Source organism: Pezoporus occidentalis, unplaced genomic scaffold (genome assembly GCF_034315485.1).
Source record: "Pezoporus occidentalis ecotype Australia unplaced genomic scaffold, CSIRO_AGI_Poc_V1 ctg98, whole genome shotgun sequence".
Classification (NCBI taxonomy): Eukaryota; Metazoa; Chordata; class Aves; order Psittaciformes; family Psittacidae; genus Pezoporus; species Pezoporus occidentalis.
The window spans coordinates 1,205,915-1,233,408 of NW_026916347.1; the positions used below are offsets into that span (position 1 = coordinate 1,205,915).

Below are 27,494 nucleotides of genomic sequence, written 5' to 3' on the forward strand. Positions count from 1 at the left end.
TCAGATCCTTACCCTGCCCCCAGAGAGATTTTATGAAACTCGTCAAGTTTCACAAACACTTACGCTTTGGAGTAGTTCAGAATGAAGTCAATTCCCTTTTCATTGTCAAACTGGATGTCACGAGGCAGATCACTGTGAGAAGTGGCATCAATGCTCAGGGGAAAGCCTGGATGCCACTCTTTCCAGCTGAGAAAACAAGAGAGGTTGGACTAACCAAATAACCTTACCAGCATGAGAACTGTGCCATTTCTTTACCTCCATTGCTTCTGTGACACACCTCTAGAAAGTAAATTTGTAGCAGACACATTTGAGCCAAATCTAGTGACTTAGGCCACATCAATATCTACCAGTACTCTACTGAATGCTGAAGCACAACGGAAGGATTCTATTTGGCCACCTACCTTTACAAAACTTGAAATGACTTAGTATCTGTGATATTTCCAAACGCTTGTAATGTTTGGTTGAAATTGGCAGTAGCTTCAAATGTACAGGGAGGGGACAGAGACAGCTGCCCAATGCACACTTGTTCTTGGGGCTACCTTTTTGCAGAACTGTGATACAGCAGCTAAAAGTACTCAGACATGCGTTCCAGTTCTCCAAAAGGCAACTCTATCAAGAAGATAGTCTTGGTTCAGCTTCTCAGAAGAGCCTTACCTCCTAATGGTCATGCCAGACATTCTCTGCCATGTGTGTTTTTGCACTGTGCCCTATTTTTCACTTCAAAACAAAGAAGGTGATTTCTGAAGAATACTGTTACAAAAGTATTTCCAAATTCCTGCCACGCACAGACTGCACTGTCTGCTACCAGTTATGCATTTGAATTGTAAATAGTTATTTCCCTAGAATTACAAATGTACAATGTTCCTTTTTGCATACATAAACAAAATGTTGCCTGTAACTCTAAACTATATTTTCCTCTGCTCTATTTCCCATAATCTATAAGCAAGATATTTTCTTAGTCAAATGATATCAACACTGCACACACTAAGCCTCAGTCCATCAGTTATGAATAGACCCTCTGTCCTTCTGATTCTTAGTCTTATGATAGGGAGATGCAAGTCAAAAAAAAATCTGTTATTTTAAGAGAGATAAAAGAGTGTCTGTAGGAAAATGAAATGCTTAATGGGTTCTGGAGTTACCCACTGATAAAAGAGCATTTTCCCATTGTGACTTTTAGGAGGAAAAAATGTCTATGACTATGTAAAGATGGATATCATAACTGTGTTCTGATAGCACATTTTAGTCGCTCAAACGGGGCCAGATGTTCCGCTGCACCCCAGTGTAGGAAACAATTAAAACTAGCTTGCTGTAGCAGCTAAAATCCTCCAGTAAAAGCTGACATGTCCAGAACATGCTCCAAAACTGGAGTACTACTTGTAACAGAAATGAAATCTGCCTTCAGATCCTCCTTGAAAGCACAACTGTGTGCCAGAGTGCAGAACAGGGACTGTACCACTGAATTCCCACCTAAGCCTTCCAGATAAACTTATCTAGGATTCATGTCTTTCATAATGCCACTTGCACCACAATGATCATCACTTACAGTGAATTCCAGCTAAGTAAAAACCATATAGGGCCAACATAGTAACTTACACTGTCTCTCATCCAGCAGACCAGTAATTAGAGCAGTATGATAATCTGGACATACTCTGACCTGATTAGAATAGGCCCTGGACCTTCTGAGGAGCTGTGGCAAACTCACCGATACATCTTTTGACGAGTCTCAAGCTCTTTGCGCCTGTGCTGCTTGAGAATCTGAGTCTTGTCATCACGGGGGAGCTTTGCTGTGGAACAGGGGAAAGGAAAGAGACAGGGTTATGAAATTCCTCTGCCTATCACTGCCCAGGTCTTGAGGAGAAGAGCAGAGTTTCCAAACCTTCCAACTTCTGATCTATACCTTTACAAAGTTTCTGTGCAAAATGCTTACACAATCTAGTACTTTGAGTAGAAGCACAGGTCCCTAAAGAACCTGTGGAAGGAAATAAGCGGCTAACCTGGTGCCTGCAAGGGGCAATTAGCTCAAGCTAGGAACACCTGTCTCAACTGTATAAAAAACCTGGATTCCTAGTGTAGACACTTGATGTGCATATCTAGTGTTAAATGGTCTGAACAGGATCATGGGAATTAATTTTACATTTCAGTATCTAAAGAAATTTTCATCAATAAGAGGAATCATAAAATTGTTTAGCTAATCTTCCCTGCTATAAGACATCTCCATGAAACACCTATCCTCCCCCAGCGAGCTGTGCTCTCCTCTGTCAGCTTGGGGTAATGATCATGTCTTCTCATCATAAGAACAGAAGGAAAACCCAGTGAGACTTCATTTCCAGGCAGCTTGCTCTTCTGACAATGTATTCACTGTACCATTAAGCAACACAGGCTTCCTTAGTGATCAGAGAAAGTGCAAGGTACGTGACTCACTTTTCATACACAAATGGGAAGGAAGCTAAAGCCAGGAGGATGTTAATAGAAATAGTTGTTTGGAGTTGGAAATATCAGAGGTAATACAACTGATAACATACGGCTAACAGTTTCCAGCTGGCTGTGTTCAAATTACCAATAGGATTTCACTTGCTTTTGTTCTTTACCTTACCATATCTGAAAGCCACGCAAAGTTGCCTTCCATGGCAGTGTTACAGTTCTTATAAGTCAAATTATGAAAAATTGAAAGCCTGTTTGGAGAGCAAAAATAAACTGACACAGAGTTGTGATTGGAGCACAAAAGACTTCAAATGCAAAATTCCTCAGCCAGGAGTAGTCAAAAGCTTAATGGGAAGGTAAAACATTTAGTTCCTACCACCACCACTCTTTGCATGTACTTCCCAAAATATCCACCTCAACTGCCAGTGCCCAGACCAGCAACCTGCTTGAAAAGCAGTCCTAGTCAGCAGGAAAAGCCCATTCCCTAGGATGCAGAAGTGGACTGGCAGTGGGTCTCCATGTGAGAAACAAGATTAGGAAGTACGTGGGGAAAGGAAAAGGAGAGGTGGAAGTACTCTGGATGTTCTGCAGGAAATAAGGTTTCTTATGGCTCTCACCTCTTCCATCTCGAAGGACAACCTCTTTTTCATCTGTAATCCAGCGGTAACAAGGGAATTCCAGATAGTCACCCATTGGCATTTTTACAGTGATATACCTGAGGTACCAGTCATCTTGGTACCAGTATTTCCGTTTCTCAATTTTTATTAGCTGAATTTCTCCAAGGTCTTCTTCCACAGTCACGTCATAGGAGTCAACCTACGGACCAGAATACAGTCGATGACCCACTGCACATGCAGGAAGCACAATCAGCACTACACAACCATACTTGACTTTTCCTGATATGGCAGAGGTACAACTGAACTTTCCAGCTTCTGGTAGGTGAAAAAAAGGAAGACCTATTATTGGACTTCAATGCAACAGAAAGATGCATAAAAGAACAACCAAGAAATTATAACTGATATAGATGGCAGTTGCCTGGAGAACATAAAGAGCCCTGGGAGAGGAGGTTTGGGGCCCTGGAGCTCAGATAGTCTTTTCATCAATTCTCCAGGATACAGGGGAGGACCTTAAAAAGGTTAGGAGGATTGGTCAGGTTAATAAATGGTTAGAAGGGTGGTGTCATAGTCAGGGGTTTGGGTATCTTGAACATGGGACTCAATTTAGTAGGCCAGGACTACTGGGGGCTGGTGGAGCTGGTCTGACAATGAAGGGGAAGAGTGGTTTTGGTAGGAGGCTTGCCAGACTGGTCAAGGAGGCTTTAAACTAGATGTGTTGGGGGAGGGGGCATCATTCCATCCCAAGACTCCCAGTCAGTTGCCAGCACCTATAATAAATGCTTGGAGCAATGGAGTGAGATTCCAGCTGCTCCAGCCAATGAGCTGGCTTCAGTTGGAGCTCGGCTCAGGTGCCTCTATACAAATGCCCATAGCATGGGGAACAAACAAGAGGAATTAGAGATGTGTGCACGTCTACAGGGGTATGATATAATAGGCATCACAGAAACATGGTGGGATGGCTCCTGTGACTGGAGTGTTGGAATGGAAGGTTACAGGCTCTTTAGGAAAGACAGGCCCAGCAGACGGGGAGGGGAAGTTGCCCTTTATGTTAGGGAGAGACTGGAGAGTATGGAACTGTCTGGGGACAGGTGAGCAGTCCACAGAGAGTTTGTGGGTCAGGGTTAAAGGGAGAACAGCTATGGGAGACATTACTGTGGGGATCTGTTACAGACCGCCTGATCAAGGAGAACCTGTGGATGAAGCACTCCATAGACAGATGGGAAAAGTCTCACACTCACAGGCCCTTGCTCTCATGGGTGACTTCAACCACCCTGCCGTCTGTTGGAATGACGGTACAGCCTGGCACAAGCAATCCAGGAGGTTCCTCGATTGTGTGGAAGACAACTTCCTTCTGCAAGTAACAGAGGAGCCGACAAGGAGAGGTGCCATGCTTGACCTCGTGCTCACCAACAGGGAAGGGCTCGTTGGAAATGTGACGCTTCAGGGCAGCCTTGGATTCAGCGATCATGAGATGCTCGAATTTGAGATCCTCAGGACAGTGAGAAGAGCGTGCAGCAAGCTCACTGCCCTGGGCTTCAAAAGAGTAGACTTTGGCCTCTTCAGGAACCTGCTTAGTAAGGTTCCATGGGATATAGCCATAGAGGGCAGGGGGACCCAAGACTGTTGGTTGATATTCAAGGATCACCTGCTACAAGCTCAAGAGTGTTGCATCCCAACTAGAAGGAAGTGTGGCAGGAGGGCCAGGAGACCTCCTTGGATGGATAAGGAGCTGCTGAGGAAACTTAGAGGGAAAAAAGAGGCTTATAAAAGGTGGAAGAAAGGACAGACGGCATGGGAAGAACACAGGGATGTTGTTTGGGAAGCTAGGGACCAGGTTAGGAAAGCGAAAGACCAGTTAGAATTAAATATGGCTAGGGATGTTAAAGATAACAGGAAGGGATTCTATAGGTACACAGTGAATAAAAGACAGACTAGGGACAATGCAGGCCCCTTCCAGAAGCTATCAGGAGAACTGGCTACCCTGGATTTGGAGAAGGCTGAGGTTCTTAATGACTTCTTTGCCTTGGTCTTCACTGGCAAAGGCTCTGACCGCACCACCCAAGTCTTGGAAGGCAGACACAGGGACTGTGAGAATGAAGACCTTGGGCCCACTGTAGGAGAGAGGATCTGGTTTGAGACCATCTTAAGAACCTGCACATGCACAAGTCCATGGGACCTGATGAAATCCATCCACGGGTCCTGAAGGAGCTGGTGAATGAAGTTGCAAAGCCACTGGCCATCATATTTGAAAAATCATAGCAGTCAGGTGAAATTCCCAAAAACTGGAAAAAGGGAAATATAACCCCCATTTTCAAGAAGGGGAAAATGGATGACCCAGGGAATTACAGACCAGTCAGTCTCACCTCTGTGCCTGGCAAAATCTTGGAGAAGATTCTCCTGAAAGGTATGCTAAGGAACATTAAAAACAAGGTGCTTGGTGACAGCCAGCATGGCTTCACTAAGGGCAAATCCTACCTGACCATTCTGGTGGCCTTCTATGATGCGGCTATGGAACTGATGGACAGGGGTAGAGCAGTTGATGTCATCTACCTGGGCTTGTGCAAAGTACTCGACACTGTCCCACACGACATCCTTGCCTCTAAATTGGAGAGACATCAATTTGATGGATGGACCACTCGGTGGATAAAGAACTGGCTGGATGGCTACATGCAAAGAGTTGTGGTCAATGGCTCAATGTCCAGCTGGAGACCATTAACGAGTGGTGTCCCTCAGGGATTGGTGTTGGGACCGGTCTTGTTCAACATCTTTGCCGGTGACATGGGCAGTGGGATTGAGTGCGCCCTCAGCAAGTTTGCCGATGACACCAAGCTGTGTGGTTCAGTTGATAAGCTGGAGGGAAGGAATGCCATCCAGAGGGACCTTGACACGCTTGTGAGGTGGGCTGATGGCAACCTCATGAAGTTTAACCATGCCAAGTGCAAGGTCCTACACCTGGGTTGGAGCAATCCCAGGCACAGCTACAGGTTGGGCAGAGAAGAGATTCAGAGCAGCCCTGTGGAGAAGGACTTGGGGGTGTTGTTCAATGAGAAAATGAGCATGAGCTGGCAGTGTGCACTCACAGCCCAGAAAGCCAACTGTGTCCTGGTCTGCATCAAAAGGAGCGTGACCAGCAGGTCAAAGGAGGTTATACTGCCCCTCTGTTTTGCTCTTGTGAGACCTCACCTGGAGTATTGTGTGCAGTTCTGATGTCCTCAACATAAAAAGGACATGGAACTGTTGGAACAAGTCCAGAGAAGGGCCACGAGGATGATCAGGGGACTGGAACACCTGCTGTATGAAGATAGGCTGAGGAAGTTGGGGTTGTTCAGCCTGGAGAAGAGAAGGCTGCGTGGAGACCTCATAGCAGCCTTCCAGTACCTGAAGGGGGGCTATAGGGATGCTGGGGAGGGACTCTTCATTAGGGACTGTAGCGATAGGTTAAGGGGTAACAGGTTAAAACTTGAAAAGGCAAAGTTTAGATTGGATATAAGGAGGAAGTTCTTTACTGTAAGGGTGGTGAGGCACTGGAATGGGTTGCCCAGGGAGGTTGTGAATGCTCCATCCCTGGCAGTGTCAAGGCAGGGTTGGACAGAGCCTTGGGTGACATGGTTTAGTGTGAGGTGTCCCTGCCCATGGCAGGGGGCTGGAACTAGATGATTTTAAGGTCCTTTCCAACCCTAACAATTCTATGATTCTGACTTACAAAACACTTCAAAACCAGAGAAACATTTTTGCATTCAACCCATCAAATGGCAGTTCTGGTGGCACGTGCACTAATAAGTAATGCCAGCATAAGTAGAAATGAGTAATCATTTCAAATACAACTAGTAAGACACCATGTGGTGCTAAGCAGTTCAGGAGAACAGGAATTGACTCTCACTTTCCAAGAGTGCAAACAGCTCAGAGCAAACCTCAGTAGCCAAGTGCTCCTCATAACAAAGCTGAATTGTCTATGGCAACCATGGGAGAAGTAGCCAGATCCTGCTCAGCTTCATGTGGTCAGAAATAGAAACTTCATTCTCTTGTGTTTTTTCTCAACACAGTCAACCATATTAAAAAGCAACGAGCTTCTGATATCAAAGGGATGAAGTACAGCGTCAACATGCTGCAGTGCCTGTAGACACTCACCTGCCTGTGTGAGCTTTGTTATTTGGTGCCTGACCTAGACACCACACTCTACTTGTTTTTTCAGAAGCACTTTTTCAGCCTTTCTCAGGCATTTGATATATGCCTACTGTTACCGTCTTACTTGCTAGGAAAAGGCTAAGTCATGTAAGGATCAAAACTGAAAAGTGAAGAAAGATTAAATTCCAGACAGGAGAAGGCACAGGGGAAAAATAAAAAAAAAAAATAAAAGGAGAAGAAGTAATTTTAAATGCTGCTAGATGGCACTTATTATTTCAACTGTTACAAATGAAAGATTCATAGACTTTTTCACCCACATGATTGGAAGAACACACGTAAGAAGGATCCCTTGGCATCCTTTCCTGTCACATTTTAAATAAAGTTACCCACATTATCAAAAGGCAACTGTAGAGTACTGTACCTGGGCAGAAATAACCCCAAATACCATTACAGACTGGGGGCTGACCCACTGGAGATCAGTTCTGCTAAGAAGGACCTGGGAGTACTGGTAGATGACAATTTGACTATAAGCTGGCATTGTGCCCTTGCCCCAGTATCCTGGGGAGCATCAGGAGGAGGGTGGCCAGCAGGTCAAGGGAGGTGATCCCCCCACTACTTGACCATGGTGAGGTCACATCTGGAGTAATGTGTCTAGTTCTGGGCTCCTCAGTACAAGACAGACAGAGAGCTACTGGAGAGGGTCCAGCAGAGGCCACAAAGATGATCAGGGGTCTGGAGCATCCCTACCTCTCACAATGAGAGATTTCAGGAGTGCCACACTGAAACTCATATGAGGCTTAACAAGGATATTGGAATTTCTTCTAATACACAGCCTAATTCAATTTTAGGCACAAATATTTAAAATGGGTATAGACAGTGCTTGTTTTTCTTTGCTGAAATTTACCAGACTAATCTTAGCCTGAGCTATATTCTCTTCATGCCTATTAAAGCAAAATAGATTGAACTGTTTCTTTTAAAAAGGAAGCCCATCATGCCTTACACAAGAATTTGCAGTGTTTATGTCAACAGCACACCCATACACACCAGGTGGCAACAAAATGCTTCACAAATAGCGTGTTAGTCCCTGGCAAGCTTGGGATGACAGTGTCTGTCTGTCTGAGAGCTGAGAGCTAAAAATCACAGAGCTTTCAACCAACATTTTAAAATGATGCTTGTCACTTTTCCTTGCATTTCCATAGCAGTAGAGAAACAGTTATTTCCCCAGAGCCAGTAAATATATGACTTTTAAACATTTTTTTAAAGTTTATGTTGCTGACTCTTCAATCCCCCATGCTATGCCAGAACTGCTAAAAGGATAACAAGTAAAGGCAAATTCATTCCTTTGGTGATTCATAATTTCAAACCAGCTGTGGAGATTGAAAAATGCTGAGTAGCTTTTCTCAGAAATCACAGTAATAGTGCCTTGAGTCACAACGCTGACAGTCAGTGACTTGTGTCAGTGTGGCTAAGTGAATGAAGATTACTCTGTCCCGCAATGCTGGTTTCCAATACCATCCTCATCTTTGCCTATCACAACATGTCCAATATTCTTGACTTCTCTCATGCCAATTGGCACAAATAATTTTGGAAGATGGCTAGAAAATGTAGATAACATGCTCAGATTGTTTCTCATTCTTCAAATCTTCTTTCCAGAAATAGGCAGCACTTAAACCCTTTATATTTCATATTCATTGCCTGCAGCTCCTGGTTTTCTCACCAAAAACAGTGTCAATAAACCATATGCCAGGCTCAGGTTTCACTCTGAGTCAGTACTTCTGCAATTTCGTACATCTTTCCAGGACCAGATGACACTTTGCAGAAGAGTCTCTCATTACAGACTGTCATACCATGTACCTCAAACTCAGCCACATCCTGCTTGTGCTCCTCTGTATGCAATTACAACACAAAATGAATTCTCTCTTTCAATTTCACCATGATCTTGTTGTATTTGGCAGTCAGGAGCTGGTATTAGCGCCTTGCAGAGACACAGTCCAAATGAATCTGCAAAACTATGTGAATTATTACCCAGTTGTGTTCATCACTATAAAGGGAATTTAAACTTGTAAAGACTAATGCAATAACCTACAGAAGCAAGTAAGAAACTGCATCTGGATCAGGTCTGCTTTGCATTCCACGTTCCATCTTCTCACTCATTTCCAGTTGCAGGGCTAGTTGCATACAGAGGAAGAATAAGGTGACCAAAGACACTGTCTGGATAGGGAAAATGTACTGCATTATTTTTAGCTCAAGTCCTCACGAAAACCTGTTGCCGTCAAGTGACTGGTATGGCACACAAAGCTACTTTCCCAGGAGGTATAAGTACTCCTTTTAGGTGCATGCATCTTCTGCTGTAGTGCTACTAACAGCCACAAACCTCTGTTCATTGCTTCTTCACCCAGCAGGGTCCAACACTTGCAGGTACTTCTGCCCCTGCTGGACCTGGTCCCACAGCAGTTAAAGAGTTTCTGCTGAGCATATACTTAATGCTGACATCATGGAATTTTCTCCCTGTGGCAGGACCTCAGTTCAACAGGATGTTGAGAGTACCAGACTCTCCATCATAGTCATTGCTTAAAGACAGTGAAACTCTTTTGTAGTCCAGGGATAAAAGCAAACTGCCTCGTCATTGGAGATGCTGGTGCTTATCTCCAGCTGGGCAGGACTCAGCCCTCATAGGAGATCACCTGAACCCTAAGTGTGCAGGACAACCTGAGGTGTTCTTCAGTCTGTCCTGCTAATGTTAAGCTTAAAATATGTGACCGTTCACCACATAAGAGAGAAAGAATAACTGGATGTCCATTTGAGTGATTCGGATAACAAGGTTCTAAGCTAATGAATGTTTAATCATGAACGAAAGTAACTTCAACAGCAGCAGCTGCTAAGTCCTCACACCTGAATTCGCTAGAGAGTCTCCTCAGAATACTGGCTATAAATAACTGAGACCATATCTACACATGTCATCAACACTAACTGTTAACCATAGCTGCAGTGTCTACTGCAGAAGAGGCTGGATACCTAACTTAGGCTGTGAACCCCACAGTTAAAAAAACCCCGACACACCTAAAAGCAAAGCAGCATCATGACAATGAAGTCTCACTTGTACATGCAGTGGTAGGTCTCATTTCCAAAGTGATTTATAAATGCTTCTTTAAAACTTCCAAGGTTGCTTAAATCTCATCAGATCTCTTGGAAACTGTGAGTTAGGTTTCCAAATGAAATACACATTTTGGGAGGTGAAAAAATGACCTGAGCCTATTATCTCCACAGTGGAAAATAAGCAGATTAATGAGATTCAAAACCAGTGCTCAGAGTATTAAAAAATTATAGATGGATAGCCTAGGAGAGGGCACAACACACAGCAGAAATCAAGGTTGGAAAGAATAGCATAAGGTCCTTTCCAATCCTAACTATTCCATGATAGCCCGCTCCCAACTTCTTTCTCACACTTGCATGTTTGTTCTGTTTTCCAGCTTTCATTGAAGTTGCCCTGCATACTTCCCTTGGCAGGTGTTGCAGTTCCCACTGGGAGCTCTTTGGTTAATTCCTTAGAGATATCAGGGCTCTACCAGTAAATACTGACCCTAAACATCACCTAAACGAGAAGGACACACTTTTTTTTAGTATTTATAAGGAAAGTATGAGGAAACCTGTAAGCCCATTGTGTAAGCCAGTACCAAAGGGTTCCCTCTCTCCCCATGGCTGACCCACTATAGCCAGGGCTAACTCCTGGGTTTCAGGGATGAGCATGATTGGTGGCCAGGAATGGCAGCTGGCACCTTGGTCCCAGTGTCCTGCTCCAGAGCACAGGCACACAGGGACGAGAGTTTCAAAAAGCACAATCCTGAAGCAGTCAGTCTATCCCTTGGGGCACGGGGTGCCACAGAATCATAGAACCAGAGAATAGTTAGGATTGGAAAGGACCTTAATCTCATCTAGTTCCAACCCCCCTGCTATGGGCAGGGGCACCTTCCTCTAGACCATGTCGCCCAAGGCTCTGTCCAACCTCGCCTTGAGCACTGCCAGGGATGGAGCGTTCACAACTTCCTTGGGCATCCCGGCTTTGCGGCTCCGGCCCGAGGCCTCGCTAAGGGAGGTGCGCGACGGCTCGTACTCAGTGAAGGCCCTCGGTCTCCGCCGGGGCGGGGCCGGGCGGCCGCGGGGGACGCACAAGGACCTGCCCGGCTGCACTCACCGCGCCGCGCTCGAAGTCGTTGTAGAAGGGTTTGTCCAGGAGGTGCCTTTCGCTGCAGCCTTCCGTGCCCTCTAGGCTCAGGTACACGTAGTCGTCGGTGCCCGCGAACCACTGGCTGCCCGTGGCCACCGTGACCGTGTAGGATGGCATGGTCCCACCGCAGGGGCTCGGCTCTGCACTGCCCCACAGACCCGAACGGCCGCTACTGAGCCGCGCTCCTGCCGCTGACCCTGCCTAGCGCTGCCGCCTTCTCCTCCGCCAGGGCTCGGCGTTGCCCGCCCCTTCTCCAGCGCTTGACACACCTACTCCGCTACCCTGCACAGCCCCGCTTATCCCTCCTTGACACCCCCCGGCAGCCTGTGCTGCACAGCCGCTCGCACTGCAGCGGTGTCCCGGTACAGCCGCCCCGCACTGCAACGCTGTACACGTTACAGCCGCCCTGCACTGTAACCCTGTCCAGCGCCCTGCACACAGCCCTCACAGCGCACCAGCTCCACGCCAGCACAGTTTACGAGGTCCGACACGGTACTCTCCTCTTGGTATCCTTCCACAGTTGAGCAATCCAACACAGCAGCCAGAGCTCCCTGCATGCAGCACGCTGCTCGGCAGAGCAATCCTGCTCGTGCCAGGTACAGCCCTGCAACGTTCGGTATGGCTCACCGCCTCCAGGAGTTTCACCCACACACCCTCAAACTGCTCTGCACTCTAAGCTCACCTCATCACCCCAGTTTACAGGCATACACTCTCTTTTGTGCCCTAACCTTACAGGCGTACTACGTTGACTCAATACCATGAACTATCCAACGCATACACAGCATACATCCCAACCTCTTTATCTTCCAGTTACTTTATAGTCACAACATACTGCATCCTCATTATATACACCAAACCTGCAAATCCATGTGCAGCTCACCCTTTTCTCAGGTCAAGACCCCCATATGCACTACTGCTGGCATGCTTTATTCCCTGCATTCCTCTAAGGTTCTCAAACACCCTGTTGTCTTTGCACAACCATGTGTAACACTAATTTCTGGCATGTCTACATATCAGAGCTGTACATACACAGCCAACACCACATTTCCACAAAGTGCTGTAAAAGTCCCACGATCTCACAATTCCCACCCTAAGTTTAACAAGTTTCAAACACTTGCTACCATTAAGATATTATCATTAAGACAACAGAAGAGTTAGGAGTCAATCTACCCGAGAAAATAGCCCCATAGGACTGACATTGCACACTTGGCACTTAGGCACGAAGACCACCAACATTATTCTGTATTTTCAGCAGATGACCAAATACCACATGCTGTCACCCATTAACTCACTGATGATCCTCCTTCATGCTGCTGCCAGAAGCAGTGCATGATACTGTGCTGGAAGGAGACAGGCTGGGGCTTTTGCAGTTTCCCGTGTCCTTCCACCATTCCTCAATGATCAGACCCAGGTGCTAATTTCCTCTCTGTTGGGCAATGTGAATTTCTAGCAACAGATACACAGAGCAAGCTAAATTAAAACCATCTCAGAAGTGCTTTACTTGTGCTGCACTTGACCTCAGGTGCTGCACTGGATTAATTAGTATATGACACTAATCATACTTAGGTAGTACTTTCAGTCTGGGGCACTCTCTGCCCACAGGTGAGGCTGAGTGGGCATTATTAGCCAGCAACCTTCAAATACGGAGGAAGAGAGCAACTAGTTGACACTTGGAAGTTATTGATGGCTCTGCTTGCCTCTGTTCTGGCAAGCCCATTTGGAAAGCGCCTCGTGACTCACTCCAGCATGCCTGCTGCATCTTGAACTGCTGGCAACACTGCAAGATGTGCTAACAGATTCTCTGCTTCAGCTTCTAAAATTGCAGGTGCCCGAGATGTGTTGCGGCCTCACTTACGAACTGTGGCTGGTGGTGGTCACACAGCAATGGGGGCAGCCTGCAATGCCCTGGAAAGAATCCTGCTCTTCTTTCACAGAAGTGTGATGATACTGGACTTACGCTCACCCAGACAAGCCTGGGAAGGTCTCCTGCATCTCTTCTGTACAAGTGAAAACTCAACCATTTCGTATATTGTGACTTAGATTTCAGGGCTCTCCCAAATTCAGGGTATGTGTTTACATATAGTCATATAAAAAATATAAAATAAAATATCACTGTGCCTGCCTTGGCTCTACTGCATTGCTCATCAGGAATTTCTAGTCTGCTGCTGCTTTTTAAATAACAGCCAGCAGCGTAAGATTGCCAGCTGTCATATGGCACACCCAAGGTAGCTGGAGAATCCCAGCCCAGAGATCTGACTTCTCCTCCTTAGATTTAACCACAAGGGATTCTTCCGCTGCACTGAGATCCCTTCTGCGGTCAATTACCCCATAAAAGCACACCATAAACTCTTAAGTTCTTCTGTGGTTTTATTTTCCTTTATATTAAGATTTCAAAGAAATACGATTCACTTTTTGACGAGTGCTCTCAGCCCTAAAGTTTCTAAATTTAGGTTCGGAGCCTTCCTTGAAGGACATAACTGAACCCCTTTTAACAAGCGAAGTGCTTCAGAACCAGCTTCTGTGGCACACAAGGCCACCTTCTGGCCACCTTCATTATTGCTGCAAATATGCAGCAAAGCGGCGTTCAAACCTTGATCCGTGGGTTTCCATGCTTCTTTGTGTTTCAGCTCTGATGCAGCATTTGAATCCTGTCCCATCCCTCTGGGTCATCAGTTCTGTTTTCACACCGTTCGGTTCTCTTCTGTACAGAGGTGTGACTGAGGAGTCTCCCTGCAGCTTTGGAACTCCTCTTACCAGCTCATTAAAGAAAACACTAGCCCTGTACATTAAATTTGTGGGAATGCATTTGTTGCCTTTCCCCAGCTATGTTGCTTTTTGGTCTGTTCTTTTAGCACCTCTCACTTGTCGTAACTTCCACCTTCAAAGGTTTATTGATAATATTTACTGCTGATAGAATTCCAAACTCTTCATCAAAATCCTGCTAAACAAAATAGCAGGATGTGTAAAAGACAAACCCAACCATTTTATCAAGAGACAACATTATTTCACCCCTGAGGAGACCCACACTGTATGAGACCCCAGCACGATTCTCTTCCACATTGTATCTGGTAGCTGCTTGATGTCAAACAAGGAAAAACCACTACTGGAAATAGCAGTTGGATCCCATAACTGGATCCAAGGTCTGTGTCCTAAAAATTAGACAGACTTGCATTGCAGGGTTTCTCCGGCTCCCCCAACACCACCATGGATTCTTCCTGGCTTGACGGCTAAGCTGCTCAGGGAAGATTGTGCTGTGCTCTGCACATGGCACATCTCTCAGGGATGCAGAGTGAGGCTGGAACTGCTCAGGCTGAGGAAGATCCTGATCCCAGGTCTCCATGTTCCTTTCTGAAACTACCAACCCGATTTAAGCCATCCTCACCACTTCTGGCTGCTTTTCCAGCTGCTGTATTTTAAAGCAGACTGTCAAGCCCTTAGGTAAGATGGTGAAGGGCATGAAGATCAAGGGAGATACAGCCTGTAAGACAGGCTTCTAGGCCAAGATGCCTAAGTGCACGCCTGCTCCAAGCCTTGAGAACCCATAGGCTGCACATAGGCCAGGTGCTTGGACACCACTGCTGTGTCTAATCCTGAGGACTTTAGGCCAAGGGACTGATTTGAGAACCTCCAGTTCCCTCTGGACCATGGATAGATCTAAATCCTACTATTGGACATAGCAGGGAGCAAGCAGGGTCTGTAATTGCCATGTGAATAAAATACGCTGCATAGGTAGAGTGCAGTGTGAATTAGCCAGTGTGAAAAATGCAAATTGTCAGAGTAATCAATTCCTAATTATTATCAATAACTGCCTTCACACCAGACAGGGCTTTTGTGCACACCTGCTGAGACCCAGTGTTAGTTTCTGGCACCTGCTTGCAAGCCAGGCAGTCTCATCCAGCCACTGACCCAGGCAGCAAGCAGGCAGTAAGCCTGGGCTTCTTGTTCCCCAAGCTGCTTCCTTGGGGAGGCTGTAACCACTCACTGTATCACCTCTGCACTCGAGCCCCCCTGCATCTCACCCACCTCACTCCCCACTTGAAGACAGTTTCATGAGGCAGTGGTGGGATCTGTGCACTTACAAGCAGGAAGCTGGGAAACTGGGCCCTTAAAACATGAGTAGCTGCTATTCCTGAGCTGGGTGTCAGTGGGAGGCTAGGACAGCCCCCTCCATGGGGAACTCATACTCTGCTGTGGATTTTGCTGCTCCCATCTGCCTAAGCATCACTCAGATTTACTACATTGAAATTAACAGTGGAAGTCAGCTGCTGCCTCTCTATCTCCTTGCAATGCCAGTGAAAAACAAGGCTGTTCTGTGAAGATGTCACATACCTTACATCCCTCCTGAGGCTACAGGCAATTCTGGTGGGCAGACGGCTCCCTTGAAAGATGCTAATAAGGACTAGGAGCGTGAAGGAATGATACAACATGGTAATTAACAAATGACAGAGAAGATCAGCAAAGCCTACAGAAATTTCCAAGCTACATAAATAATCTAAGGGACATGGGCTTAATAGCTGAGAACATATGGGTGCTAGCTGCGTATTGCTCCACTCTAGCAGCAAGAAAAAGCTTCTTGTTCACAGACCTCTGTCCCAGCTCAGAGTGTCCCCAAATTAACTCTAGGATTGCAAAGCTTAGCACAGAGCATCCTTCCTCTGGTATCCAGGCAGCTGCAATTCTGAAAACTGAATCTCTCATGAGCCCCCAGTGGGGCTGCTATATCAACACTTACTACAATAACTTTATACCTTTGTGCAAGGGATCATCCAGACTGCAAGGGGCTGAGAGTCTTTTGCTCTCTCCACGAACTTCCTACCCCTCTTTGAGGTTGTGTTCCTTGGATCCTTCATCCCATTAAGTGTGATGCTAGGACACCTTCCTCAGTCCTGAGTACTGTGGGATCTGGCACCACCTGGCCTCAGCACCTCCCCCTAAATCTGCATATCCTCTCACTGCCTCCGTGGATGTAGCTGTGCTACTGTGGCACTTTGCAAGAAGAGGAGAGGATGGAGACAGAGAGAAGGCAGCCTGGTTTCAGGCTTCCCCTTCCCAAATGAGTGATGGGAATAGCAGGCAACACTGCTGAAGAGGAGGGGAGAGCAGAGGCATGGGACAAGGAAGCCAAGGACAAGGCAAGCACAAAGAATACAGCCACATTTGTGGATATGCTTTTGGTTTCATTTGGTCCTGCACACGTTTGAGAACTGCATATCTAGAAATGCAGTGAGAGAAGACTGGTGCAACAGTTCTAAGCCCCAGAGGCAAAGGTAGAGTCCTGATAGAGGCTTGTGCAATATCAGTCCTAATCTGGTCAGGCAGGTCTAAATCAGTCCCTGAAATAATACTTCAACTTCTGACACAGCTTAGTTTGTCACAGGGCTGCTGCTCAATGGAATGGTTTGATTTAATCACCATCTGATTTCTCTGGTGTACATCAACTGCTTAGCTGTGGCCACGAATGTGGTGTGGTCCTGAAAGCACATTTCTGGGATAAAACCCCACATCATCTTGCTGGCATGAGAAACGCTAGTTTAGCTAATCCCACAATAGGAATCAGTTCTCTTTTAATACAGCACTTTGAAAAGCAAGAAGTTAAAACATGAGAGCAAGACAAGTGGCAAGCCAGACTTGACAGACCTCAGTTCATCTACAGGAAGGGAACAGTGGTACTTCATGTTTGGTGTAAGGCAGCTATGAAGCACACTCCTTAAGACAGCCGCACTTTCTCAGTTGGGATCAAGTCATCAGCATGAAACATTTCGTGTTCTCCCAGCTACAAGGGTAATTGTTTCCATTGACAAAAGAACCTGCTGTCCTCAGCAACAAACCCTATGGCTCCAACAGTGATGAATTCTTCTCAGCCTGCTTGGCCTGACTTATTTGCAGGTTGCCTTTGAGACAGAGAGTATCACAGCAAACCAGCACAGCAAGAGGGTCCCAGCAAAAATGACTTGGAGGTTAATTTTAGTGAAGACTTACAATATTAGGAATTGCAAGCCTGATTTCTTGAAGCTTCACAATTTAACAAGCACACCCCAAGTGGTGATCTCCTTCCCCCCGCTCTGTGCAGCTTTCTGGTATTTTATTCAGTTATTTCAAACCTTCCTCTGATGTTAAAGCCTTTAAGATAACTTCATTCATCTCCTTAACACTCTCAAGCAAATCTCTCTGTTTTCAGCTTTCAGTTCCTCTGCCACAGATCTTGCCTTTCCCCTAGAATACACTTTAAAAAGAGTATTATTAAAGTTTGCCATCACTTGACCCTGTCTGAGCAGTATTTCCAATTACTCTATCCTGTGTAATGCACTGAAGTTGCTCCTGGGTTCTTTTACCCAGGGCTCTCGTGACTTTTGATTTAAAAAAAAACCCTCCCCTGGCTCCTTTCTGAATTACATTCCCTTCTCTCTCTGTTCAGCCAAGATTAATAACTTTTTTCCTCTGTTCAGTTCTTGTTCTATAATGAGATATTCTTGCCTGATTTTCTGATGTCACCCATGCATCCTAATACTGTGAAAAAACATCCTTCTGCATGTCCATGTTGTGGTAACACAATACAATCTCTAAATGTAAGGAAGCATCCTACACATCAGAGACTGCAGCCTAGAGGATTTACCGGAATCACAAGTGGACACTGAGCTTTATTTGCGCAGTGTCACTTCTGTGTACTTCCATCATCATTCCTATGGATCACATCCTGATTGTAATTTGGTTCCTCCTAGCTGTGCCCAGAGGCAAGCTGAGAAATAAAGAACAGCTGTGAAAGAGGAAGGAGGGGAAGAGGAAGGAAAATTGGGTTGCACAAGGAGAATGAACGGAAAGGGGTAAACACAGCATGATATGGCCGAATAGGCTGGGGGATAGGGAAATCTGAAATGGGGAGGGTGTGTGACGGGAGAGGGGTCCATAGGGCAGCTGTAGGAAGAGCGGGATGAGAAGGGGAGGTACAGTCCCTGCAGATGGGCTAAGCAGCAGCGCAGGTACAAGGCTGGCTTTTGAAGCTCTTGGGCTTGGTTTCCAGCCAGAAGCACGAGCTACTCCATCTACACCTCCGCAGCCTCCAGAGGGCACTCGGGAGGATCTTGCCAACCCCAGGTGCTGCTGTCCTGCCGCCCGACAGCCTCCCTCTGCCCTACTCGGAGGCGCAGATATCGACAACTAGTCACCAGGCAGCTCCACCTCCTGAAAACGCTTTTCCTGGAGTCGCAGCTGTGCCACTGAGCCACTGCTCTGCTTCGCCTCAGAGCTGTCACTTCACGCAGCGACAGTAATACTCTTTCAGATGAAAATGAGGTTTACAAGAGGGAAGAAGTTATTTTATAATTAACTCGAGGTGCCTGAACCCAAGATGAGGAGGCACTTTTTAATCAGCAGCCAGATGGCTCTATGGGCGCTGTTCCTTAAACCGTCTATCAGCTTTTCATCCAAGAGACTGTCAATCAAACAGCAGGCTCTGGAAATTATCTTACCATCTCTCCAGCAAGGTGTTTTGTATAGATGTCTTGCTGGTGGGTTTTTATGCAAGTAGCTTCATTTACTACCACCAGAACTGCTTCACTAAAAGACTATAGAACAGAGCCTTTTGTTTTGCATGGGAGCCACCTCTCTAGGGTTGCAGTATTAAGATTTCCTCCCCTTTCTTACCTAAAAGAAAATTAAAAGCTAATTCCTCCTTAAAAAGAAATATAAATTAAATGACTTTTCTTTGAGCCCACTTGTGTCTGTTACAGACACAACTTTCCAAATCTTACCTGCACCACTGCAGATAGCTGTTTTCCTTGCCCTACTGATGCTAGAAACATACTTAAGAGAAACTGCTGAAGACTTCCTATTCTAAGGCTCAGTCCTGGCATAAAAACACACATGCCCTACAACATGCTCATGCCACCAGCAATGAAAAATTAATGCAGCCATCCAACAACCCACACTCACACAAAATTATTTTTCTTCTTTGGGGAGAATCATAGTAACGAGCATCTTCTGCTCTGCACCTCTGCATAGAAACCAATGCATGTGAGAATGCTGACTTCAGACATGAAGCATTCATAGCAACACTCAGTGTTGACTCCAGAAGGCTCACAGGAATCCTCTCTTCCCACCTCCTCACAGCACAAGCCAGAAAATTCTCCTCATGATTCCTGCATCTGAGCCCAAAGCACCTGCACAGCCACATTTCACTGCACTGAAGGAGTCGCCCACTTATTCTGATTGTTAACTATCCCTTCATCATTATGAATCATTTTAACATCAAACTGTCATGGACTGTACTGGCCTGCTACACTGAAGAGCCATCAAGTTCTGTGTTTACTCCAGTGAAAGTAACTCACTTTAATCGTCATCTCACTACTGAAGAGCTCATTTGTTTTCTCATGTGGGCCTCCCATGCTTTTTCAAACACAATGGATACTATAATGGTTTTGGCTTGTTCTGTTTTTTTTTTTTTTATAGAAACACTTTATTGCTGCAGTCAATAACCCTGTGTATCACACAAATAACCAATTACAGTTTAAGAAACTAAAAATAATTCTGCAAGTGGTAATACTGAGAAAACATACATGAGAGGATACAAAACTATACATTTAAGTTACCAGAAATTTAGTAACTAAAAAATTCTGCAGAAGTGTGAAGTGTCCTGTATAAACTATACAACACATGCCAGTGTAAAGTTGTTTAACGTTATACAATTACCTATCTACAAATGTTTTACCTAAATACAAGATCAGCTGCAATTTTCAAACAGTTATCTTCTATACAAAGACAAGTGTTTTCAGTACTTCATTGGAATATGCACACACTGCAATATCTCAAAACTAAAAGATAATCCCAAAATAAAAGGTCCCGCTTACATGTTTTCTTTGTGTATCTAACATAATGCTGTGAAAATCCAGCCAGCAATACCCTTGCTCCTGTAGTTGCCCTGTGTCACTCATATTTGAGAGGGAACCAACCTAGCGTCACTGACCTCCCTTTCATTGCTGGCCAGTCTCTCCACAGCAGACTATACCAGAAATCTGTATCTTCACACGCTTCAGCTTGGGAGAAATCTGGATCCCACTTTGCAATAGATAATTAGCCAGCCAAATACAGGCCAGAAGCAACCTGCTCCCACCATGTGGCCATATCCACGCATCACTTCAAAGGTTTTTGAAGAGCAACACACCAAACAGACCCTGCCTTATAGCACTGCCACAAGTAGGACTGATGCTCTAACACAGTACAGGGGATTGGCAGAAGTAGGTTTGGACAGGGAGTTACTATTGCTTCCCAGGATTTCTCAGGTACAACACAGGGGCCCAGCACTTCTCTAACTCCTTGCAGGCACAGTGTAACCTTTGTTGAATCTCTCCTACTGAAACAAAGCCAATCTCAACGACATTCAGCCACAGGAAGCTGTCCCCAGGTCTGGCCATCTCTTCAGAACACAGGGCAACATTTTACACACCATGACCACTTCCAAAATACAGGGTTACAGTTGAAGAAAGTCCTGAGAATTCATCGGAATTTAACATCTCATGATCTCTTAAATGGGATCAACTTTCTGCAGCACACACCTGTATCATAATGCATGTTCATGACGTGAGAGATACACCAAATATGACACGGTGGGGAAATTTCCTTGGCACAGGCAGCGCTTTTTTGGACAGGATTTAAATCAACAGAATGGATGACTGGTCAGATGTCTACGGCATGGGATGTACCATCTGGCAGTCTAGGGAGAGGATCGTGGTAGACGGTATTAAGCTTGCATTTCATCCTACTTAAATTTTTGTCTCAGACAAAAAATCAGGTAACCTGAACTGACTTCGGCCAAGGAACAAGGACCAAAAGAAGTCAGACTTCTATTTCAGTCATTTCAAAAGCTACCAGAAGGAAGTGTTGGAAAGCCTGAACTGACAAAGGGTGGTCATTCCCCTTACTGACATCTGAGTGGGAAGGACAGAGCTCACCTGAGCTAGCATCAGTGCCTCACAGCTGGAAGCTGAAAACAAGTCAACAGCATCTCCTTGAGGAGAAAGAAGGAAAAAGCACCATTCAGCCTTCTCACAGCATTTCATGGCACCATGCAGCAGAAATTACAGCTCAAAAGCCCACTGCTAACACCAAGCAAGAATCAGCATGAGAAGTGTGACCAGCATAAATGAAACCCCCTGACAGATGGATCTTCTGCAGCTCTTCCTGGCATGAGCATTCCTAAGCACTAAGTTTAAACATTAGGCTTTTATTTTTGTTCAGGAAAGACCTGTGAGGAGATGGAATGGTAAGTAAGCAGCAACAATTTCATCCACAAATATTTTCCTCCAGATGATTTTGCCGGAGACGATTTTTTCTTCCCAAGATACACAGGGGCACAGCAAAAACCTTCAGTATCCTGAATACACTGAACACTACCTGGCATGTGCCACATGGAGCTTCCAAAACACCAAATGATATTTCACAACGTTTCACCAAGGATCACATCTGACGATGATGGATGAAGGACCAGTGTGTTACAGTATGCCTTACTGGCACTTGTCAGAACATCGGTCAGATACTAGTGCCTCTTAGGTATGAGCTGGAGAACAGGTTTCATACCAGAACATGACCATTTTCATTTCACCTACTGGCCACAGATTGGATGAGGATGCACACAGCATCAGCTGGCAGATGATTCTTTGCATCTTGCAGTTGTAAAGTGAACATCTTGCAGACAGGTAAGCCTTGTGCATTCAGGCATTTCAGAAGAACACAAGTAAGGTGTGCAAGACCCGATACTTAACCACCTGAGTTTATCCAGTAAATCTTTTCACAGAACAAAATAGAAAACAAAACAAGACAGCATATTATCTGGGTTCTCGTAATAGAAGAGGATGACCCACAGCAGAGTTCAGGAAAGGGCCTGAGTAATTGCACTTTAAATTACGGTAGGCATAGGCAAAAAGCTCTACATGTGCATGATCATGAAGACTGCCATCCTGATAGTAGCAGGGTATGCAGGGTTTGTCTGCCTGTATCATGTAAGCATGGGATGTCCTGACACCCAGCACAGTACGCAAACCCATGCCACTGCAGCTTTTGCTAGGACTGCCTAAAGGTCTTGGTATTTACAAATACCTCTAGAACAAGGTACCATGTTGTTCATGATGATCACAGGCAGTAAGCTTCAAGCACGAGATCACACAGAGGCACGCTTTTCCTATATCAGTTCTTAGAAACCAATGGTGTGTGTTCTCTTTCCATAGTCCCTTCTCTGCCTTCCTTTAACATAGTAATTTAGAAATAAATTAATATTCCATTTTAAGGAAAAAAATCACCAATCTCTTACTGTTGTTCTTGGGGAAGTCTTAAAACAACTACTTTTATTATGTAAAGAACTTGCCCAATGAAAGTTGTACTTGAAAAAAGACTATGTAAAATCTGAACAAGAGCTGAGGATTCAATTCAGTGTCTCAAGTAAACAGAAGCTTTTACCTAACTAAGCCCAGGCAATTCCTACTAAGACCAACCAGAAGATTATCAATGACTTTAGAGAAATTTGGATGTGGCTCAGGTAAGGAAAGTCAGCTTCTTGTGCTGATTTTTCATGGGGCTTTGTTTTTGCTCTAGTCACACTGAGACTTTGGTTGAATGAGGGCTTGAGGCTGGACGGTGGTTCACTGAAGCAGACTGGTCAAGCAAATTAACAGCAGACACCCCAGGCTTCAGGCAACTCTGTCTAAAGCCCTGCAAACAGATTTTAAAGCTGTCCCTCTCTTTTCATTAAGGCTGACTGATTAAAAAGCCAGTCCCAAATTCAAATCCACAGACAAAACTATTCTCTGACCATGTACTGCATTACATCAGGACTAAAACCAGGCAGGCGTTTTTAAACTCATCCACTTGATGGAGTATTTACTTCCTAGACTTTGATCTCAGCATCCCCTCTGACAATATCAAATTCTTGGGTAATTCACACATGACACAGTACTGAAGAGGGAAAACCAATCTCAGCTGTACTGACTATCTTTTTTTTTCTGTAACAGCTCACATTTTTGTCAATGTAGCAACAAACCCTTTGCCAACGGTTTGGAATGAAAGTTACTTCAGGTATGTATGTGCAGGTGTGTTGATGATCTGACTTGTTGAAAAAACAAAAAAACAGAACCAATTCCCAAAACAGAGCACTGAAACAGTTACGCATTGAAAACAAATGCTGTACATATCTACTACTCCCCATACACAAGTGCAATATCCTTTGAAAAAAACTGCTCCTCAAAGGAAACCCAAAGAAGCAGAGTTTTTTAGTGTTACGTTTAGTAAGATAATGTGGGCATGTGTTGGAAATCACAGGTTGGATTTTTTTTTAATTTTCCTTTTTTTGTGTGTAAGGCAAGATGTTTACTTTCCAGAAGAAAACATGGGGTAAAGAATGAAGAAATGTTTCAAAAATGACACGTTTGTTCAAGTTTCATTCTCATTTGACATACATATTACAAAATAAAGATTTTTAAAAGTGCTATATGCTTTGTAAGTCTCATCACAATATGTAAAGCAAAATTTTACACCTGCTGCCTAAGACAAAATGTTAGTGGCAGTGTTAGTGGTAGATTAGACTCTAGCTCTCTCATTTCCCTCAGTGTCTGGGACAACCTCCTTCATCATGCTTAAAGAATAACAAACAAACAAACCCCACTCTACACATATTCCAGAATCAGAGTCATCTTCTAAAGTAACAGACTCTATGAAGTTGAAGACAGTTCACTAGTGACTTGCTTGATATCAACCCAACGCTCATTCTACCCAGTATCCTGTGGCTCTGATACGCCAGTACGAGAGACAAAATGTTGAGAGGTATGCAACCATGATCACATTGACAGATATGCCAAAGGGATTTAAAAATATTCCAACAAAAAACAAATGTAAAAAAACCTCATCCACCAGCTCTCAGCTGTTAGCTGATTTTAAAAAGGTAGAGCAGTTTGCAGTAAACAATGGTATTTTAAATCTTCAAGAACATACAGAAACACCCCTCCCACCCAGCAATCAGACATGAAGGATTTCTGCAGCACAGTCTTCTGGCTCTGTGTAATGTGAAGAGTTTGTGTCTGAATGGTGAACCCCAAGCATTTCTTTACTTTCGAAGTTTGGCTCCATTAGTGCAGGTTTTTCAAAAATATTCTTTTTGCTAGTTTCTGGACAGTTTTGTACATATATTACTCGGTTATAAGCTTTAAGTCTCTTCCATAGCTGTACGTACACTTTGCATTGTACATACATGAAAAGAAGTCCTCCAGTGAAACCAATAGCCACAACCACCAGCTTAGTCCAAAATGGCCACTCTAGAATCCCTGGAACAAAGAAAATTAAAAAAGAAGAAAGAAAAAGGACATGGTCAGTATTGGATGGACTACACATTTCTCAGAAACATCCTGTAAGAAAACTGTCAGAGTTTGTTCCACACAAGCTATTTTTATTTTGCCATTTTTCTTGTTTGGCCTTCCCCTCCCTCCTTCAATTCAAACACACACAGACTTCTACTTCATGTATTACATATATTTTCACCCACCAGAGGAAAAAGAAACAGAACAACTGAGTCTCTGTGTCTGAGCTCTTGTGCAGCACAATCACAAGCAGAGTCAAGGCAACAGCCAGTAATATTTAGGTATTTTAACACCTGTTTTTAAACAAAAATTGGATCAGATGATCAAAAGAGTTCTGTGGCATGGTTTCTGTTTCATAGCAGCAGGCTCAACTCAGAGAACCAAGAAGTCTGTTCCACTACGTGATCACACAGTACGTGGAGTCATAGACTTTAAGTTCAAAAGGGAATGACTGTTATCATCTGGCTTGATATCTTTGTTATGCAGACCAGACAATTTTATCTGCATCAGACCCAGTAACTTGCAGTTGAACTAAAGCATCTAGTGTTAGAAATGCTGAAGCATTCTGGCAAGTTTACCCTCCATCACTAAAACTGACCATCACTACTTTTCCTAAGGCTGTCCAACTCGAACTTTTAGACATTGGATCCTGTTACATCTCTATCAACTACTTCTAAATGACAGACTATTAATGTTATACATCATCTGCTTACATAAGTCCTGTATCCACCCAGCCCCTCTCCTCTTTAAGGGTAGGCGGCACCACAAGATGGATATGAAAGCATGCTGAATTACCCACTATCAGGTTTCTCAGAGAATAAAATCAAGTCTTCAAAGTTTTGACCATGATATAGGCCAGTGCTCTTTTGGAAATGCATGGCAGCATGGGGGGGGAATGAAAATATTTTAGTCCCAAAATACAAAAGGCACTGCAGCATGACTACTTTCAAAATCCCACCCATGATTAATACCTGAATCTCTGATTCACAGGTGAGCTATCTGATGTCATCTGTAGGCAGTGATAGTATATGCTTGCTCCTGGGCAGACATGAATGTATACCCACACACACTCCACACACCCCTGAGCTCATTACAGCATCCTAGAGATTTAGAATCCAAATGAAGAGAGCAAAGAAAGCACTAGTACATACTATATATTCACCCTATTCCTTCTACTGATGTTCATCTAACATACTTATTGGCTGAAATAACATGGAGATAACAAATCTTTGAAAGTATATGCTTTTCATTATTATACGGAAACCTTACACTGAAAGGCCAAAAAATTTCACTGCGCATGAAAGAGATGGGGTTGGATAGAACAGAAACTAAAAGATTTCATTCAAAGCAGATTCCTGACTGAAGTCACAAGCTATCAAACTACAGCCCAAATGAGACATGACAGCAAAAATGTTCAGTCTGAAGTACTATTCTGCTGTGAAGAGACTGTAACAGCTCTGTGGATCTGCAGGTTTACTGATGCTCAACTACCTCCCCAGATGATGCTCTTCAATCACCAATAAAACATGTTCTACCTGCATGTCTAGTTGGGATTCAATACTCTGCAAGCAAGAACAGCTTGCCTCTTAATGGCTCCCAGCCTTGGCAGATAACCTGTCCCTTCTATCCCCACCTTCAGGAACAGCTCAGCTGCCTGAGTAGTTCTGCAACAGCTGCAAACCTGTAGCCCGGCATACCCAGGTAAACAGATTGCAGATTGGCAAGTTTACACCTGGTGTACTACAGAATACCTGATGTTCAGTAAGTTAATATATGAGTGCACTGTGGTGGCAAACGCGCCGTGAACTGCAGTGCACCCGACTTCAGTTGTGTGAATTTGAGTCCTAAGAATCACCCTGAATTTCTTCTGCTTCAGGCACAACCACTCACAAAAAATTTCTCCAGTCTAACATGGCAGTCACAAGAAACTTGTACTAACCCACCTCACAGATGACCAACTAGGAAGAAAACCCTGATGATTAAGCTCAAAGATTTTGATTTAGGTCCTTCTTAATTCTTCTCTATTTGAAAACTCTTCTGGTTTTGCCCAGTTAAAAGGTAGCCATAGCAGCAAACAAATACTTACTTCCTTATCTGCCCAGTACAAGTTCCAATTTAAACTAAATCAGCTAAGGCAGTGCAATTTTGTGTCTGGCTACAGTGGATTAGTTCTCATATCTGTGCATGTCACAAACACAGACTAAATTGACTTGAAGTAGACTTAAAAAGCACCCACAGATTAATTTATACAGATTTCACTAAATCATTTTAGAACCACCCTTTAAAACTAACCTAACCTCAGGCTAAAGCTGACTATTCTCATTTAAACACTACCTGCACTCTCATGCTCCTCGTCCTCTCTGCATTCAGGATAACTAATTATTCCAAAAGAGTAAGAGGGAAGATAAGAAAGTAACATACCAGTAGTCTGTCCCTGTTTAATCTCTTCAGCAGTCCTGTCTATCAGGACATAGAGAGACCACACAACACAGGTGATGGCAATGACATGGAATGTTACAGAGCACATGATCTTCCTCCTTTCACTGGCTGTCATCTGCAGCTTCTCCCACTGGCAAGGAACCCAGAAACAGAGCAAGGGATTAGGTGTTTGTTGTAGTTACTGGACAGTATAAAGAAAGAGAACATTGATAAGAACAAAAACCAGCAGGAGACTGGTTTCCTCCTAGCATGGATTTTAAAAGTCAGACAACATCATGACCACAGCACATGTGGTAGCTCACTCTGCTGTGATGGGAGCCATCCCAGTGCCAG

General features: G+C 44.4%; 2 protein-coding genes across 11 annotated transcripts in view; both read right to left on the reverse strand.

Moving 5' to 3' along the window:
* ALOX5 (arachidonate 5-lipoxygenase) overlaps positions 1-11,960 on the reverse strand; it is a 29,713-nt gene extending 17,753 nt beyond the window's left edge. Inside the window, exons 1-4 of one of the 2 annotated variants that reach the window (XM_062606859.1) lie at positions 11,844-11,960; positions 3,039-3,237; positions 1,703-1,784; positions 64-186 (exon numbers count right to left, since the gene is read on the reverse strand). In XM_062606859.1, coding sequence (XP_062462843.1) covers positions 64-186; positions 1,703-1,784; positions 3,039-3,237; positions 11,844-11,945 — 506 coding nt within the window. In that variant the 5' untranslated portion in view covers positions 11,946-11,960. Of the gene's footprint in view, positions 1-63; positions 187-1,702; positions 1,785-3,038; positions 3,238-11,355; positions 11,657-11,843 lie in introns of those variants that run through there. The other variant, XM_062606858.1, reaches the window with a different exon arrangement.
* A 7,855-nt stretch (positions 11,961-19,815) lies between these two features.
* MARCHF8 (membrane associated ring-CH-type finger 8) overlaps positions 19,816-27,494 on the reverse strand; it is a 103,000-nt gene continuing 95,321 nt past the window's right edge. For all 9 annotated transcript variants that reach the window (XM_062606684.1, XM_062606683.1, XM_062606685.1 and 6 more), the window contains 2 exons: positions 27,144-27,291; positions 19,816-24,689 (listed from right to left, as the gene is read on the reverse strand). In XM_062606684.1, the coding sequence (XP_062462668.1) occupies positions 24,385-24,689; positions 27,144-27,291 (453 nt within the window). In that variant the 3' untranslated portion in view covers positions 19,816-24,384. The remainder of the gene's footprint in view (positions 24,690-27,143; positions 27,292-27,494) is intronic.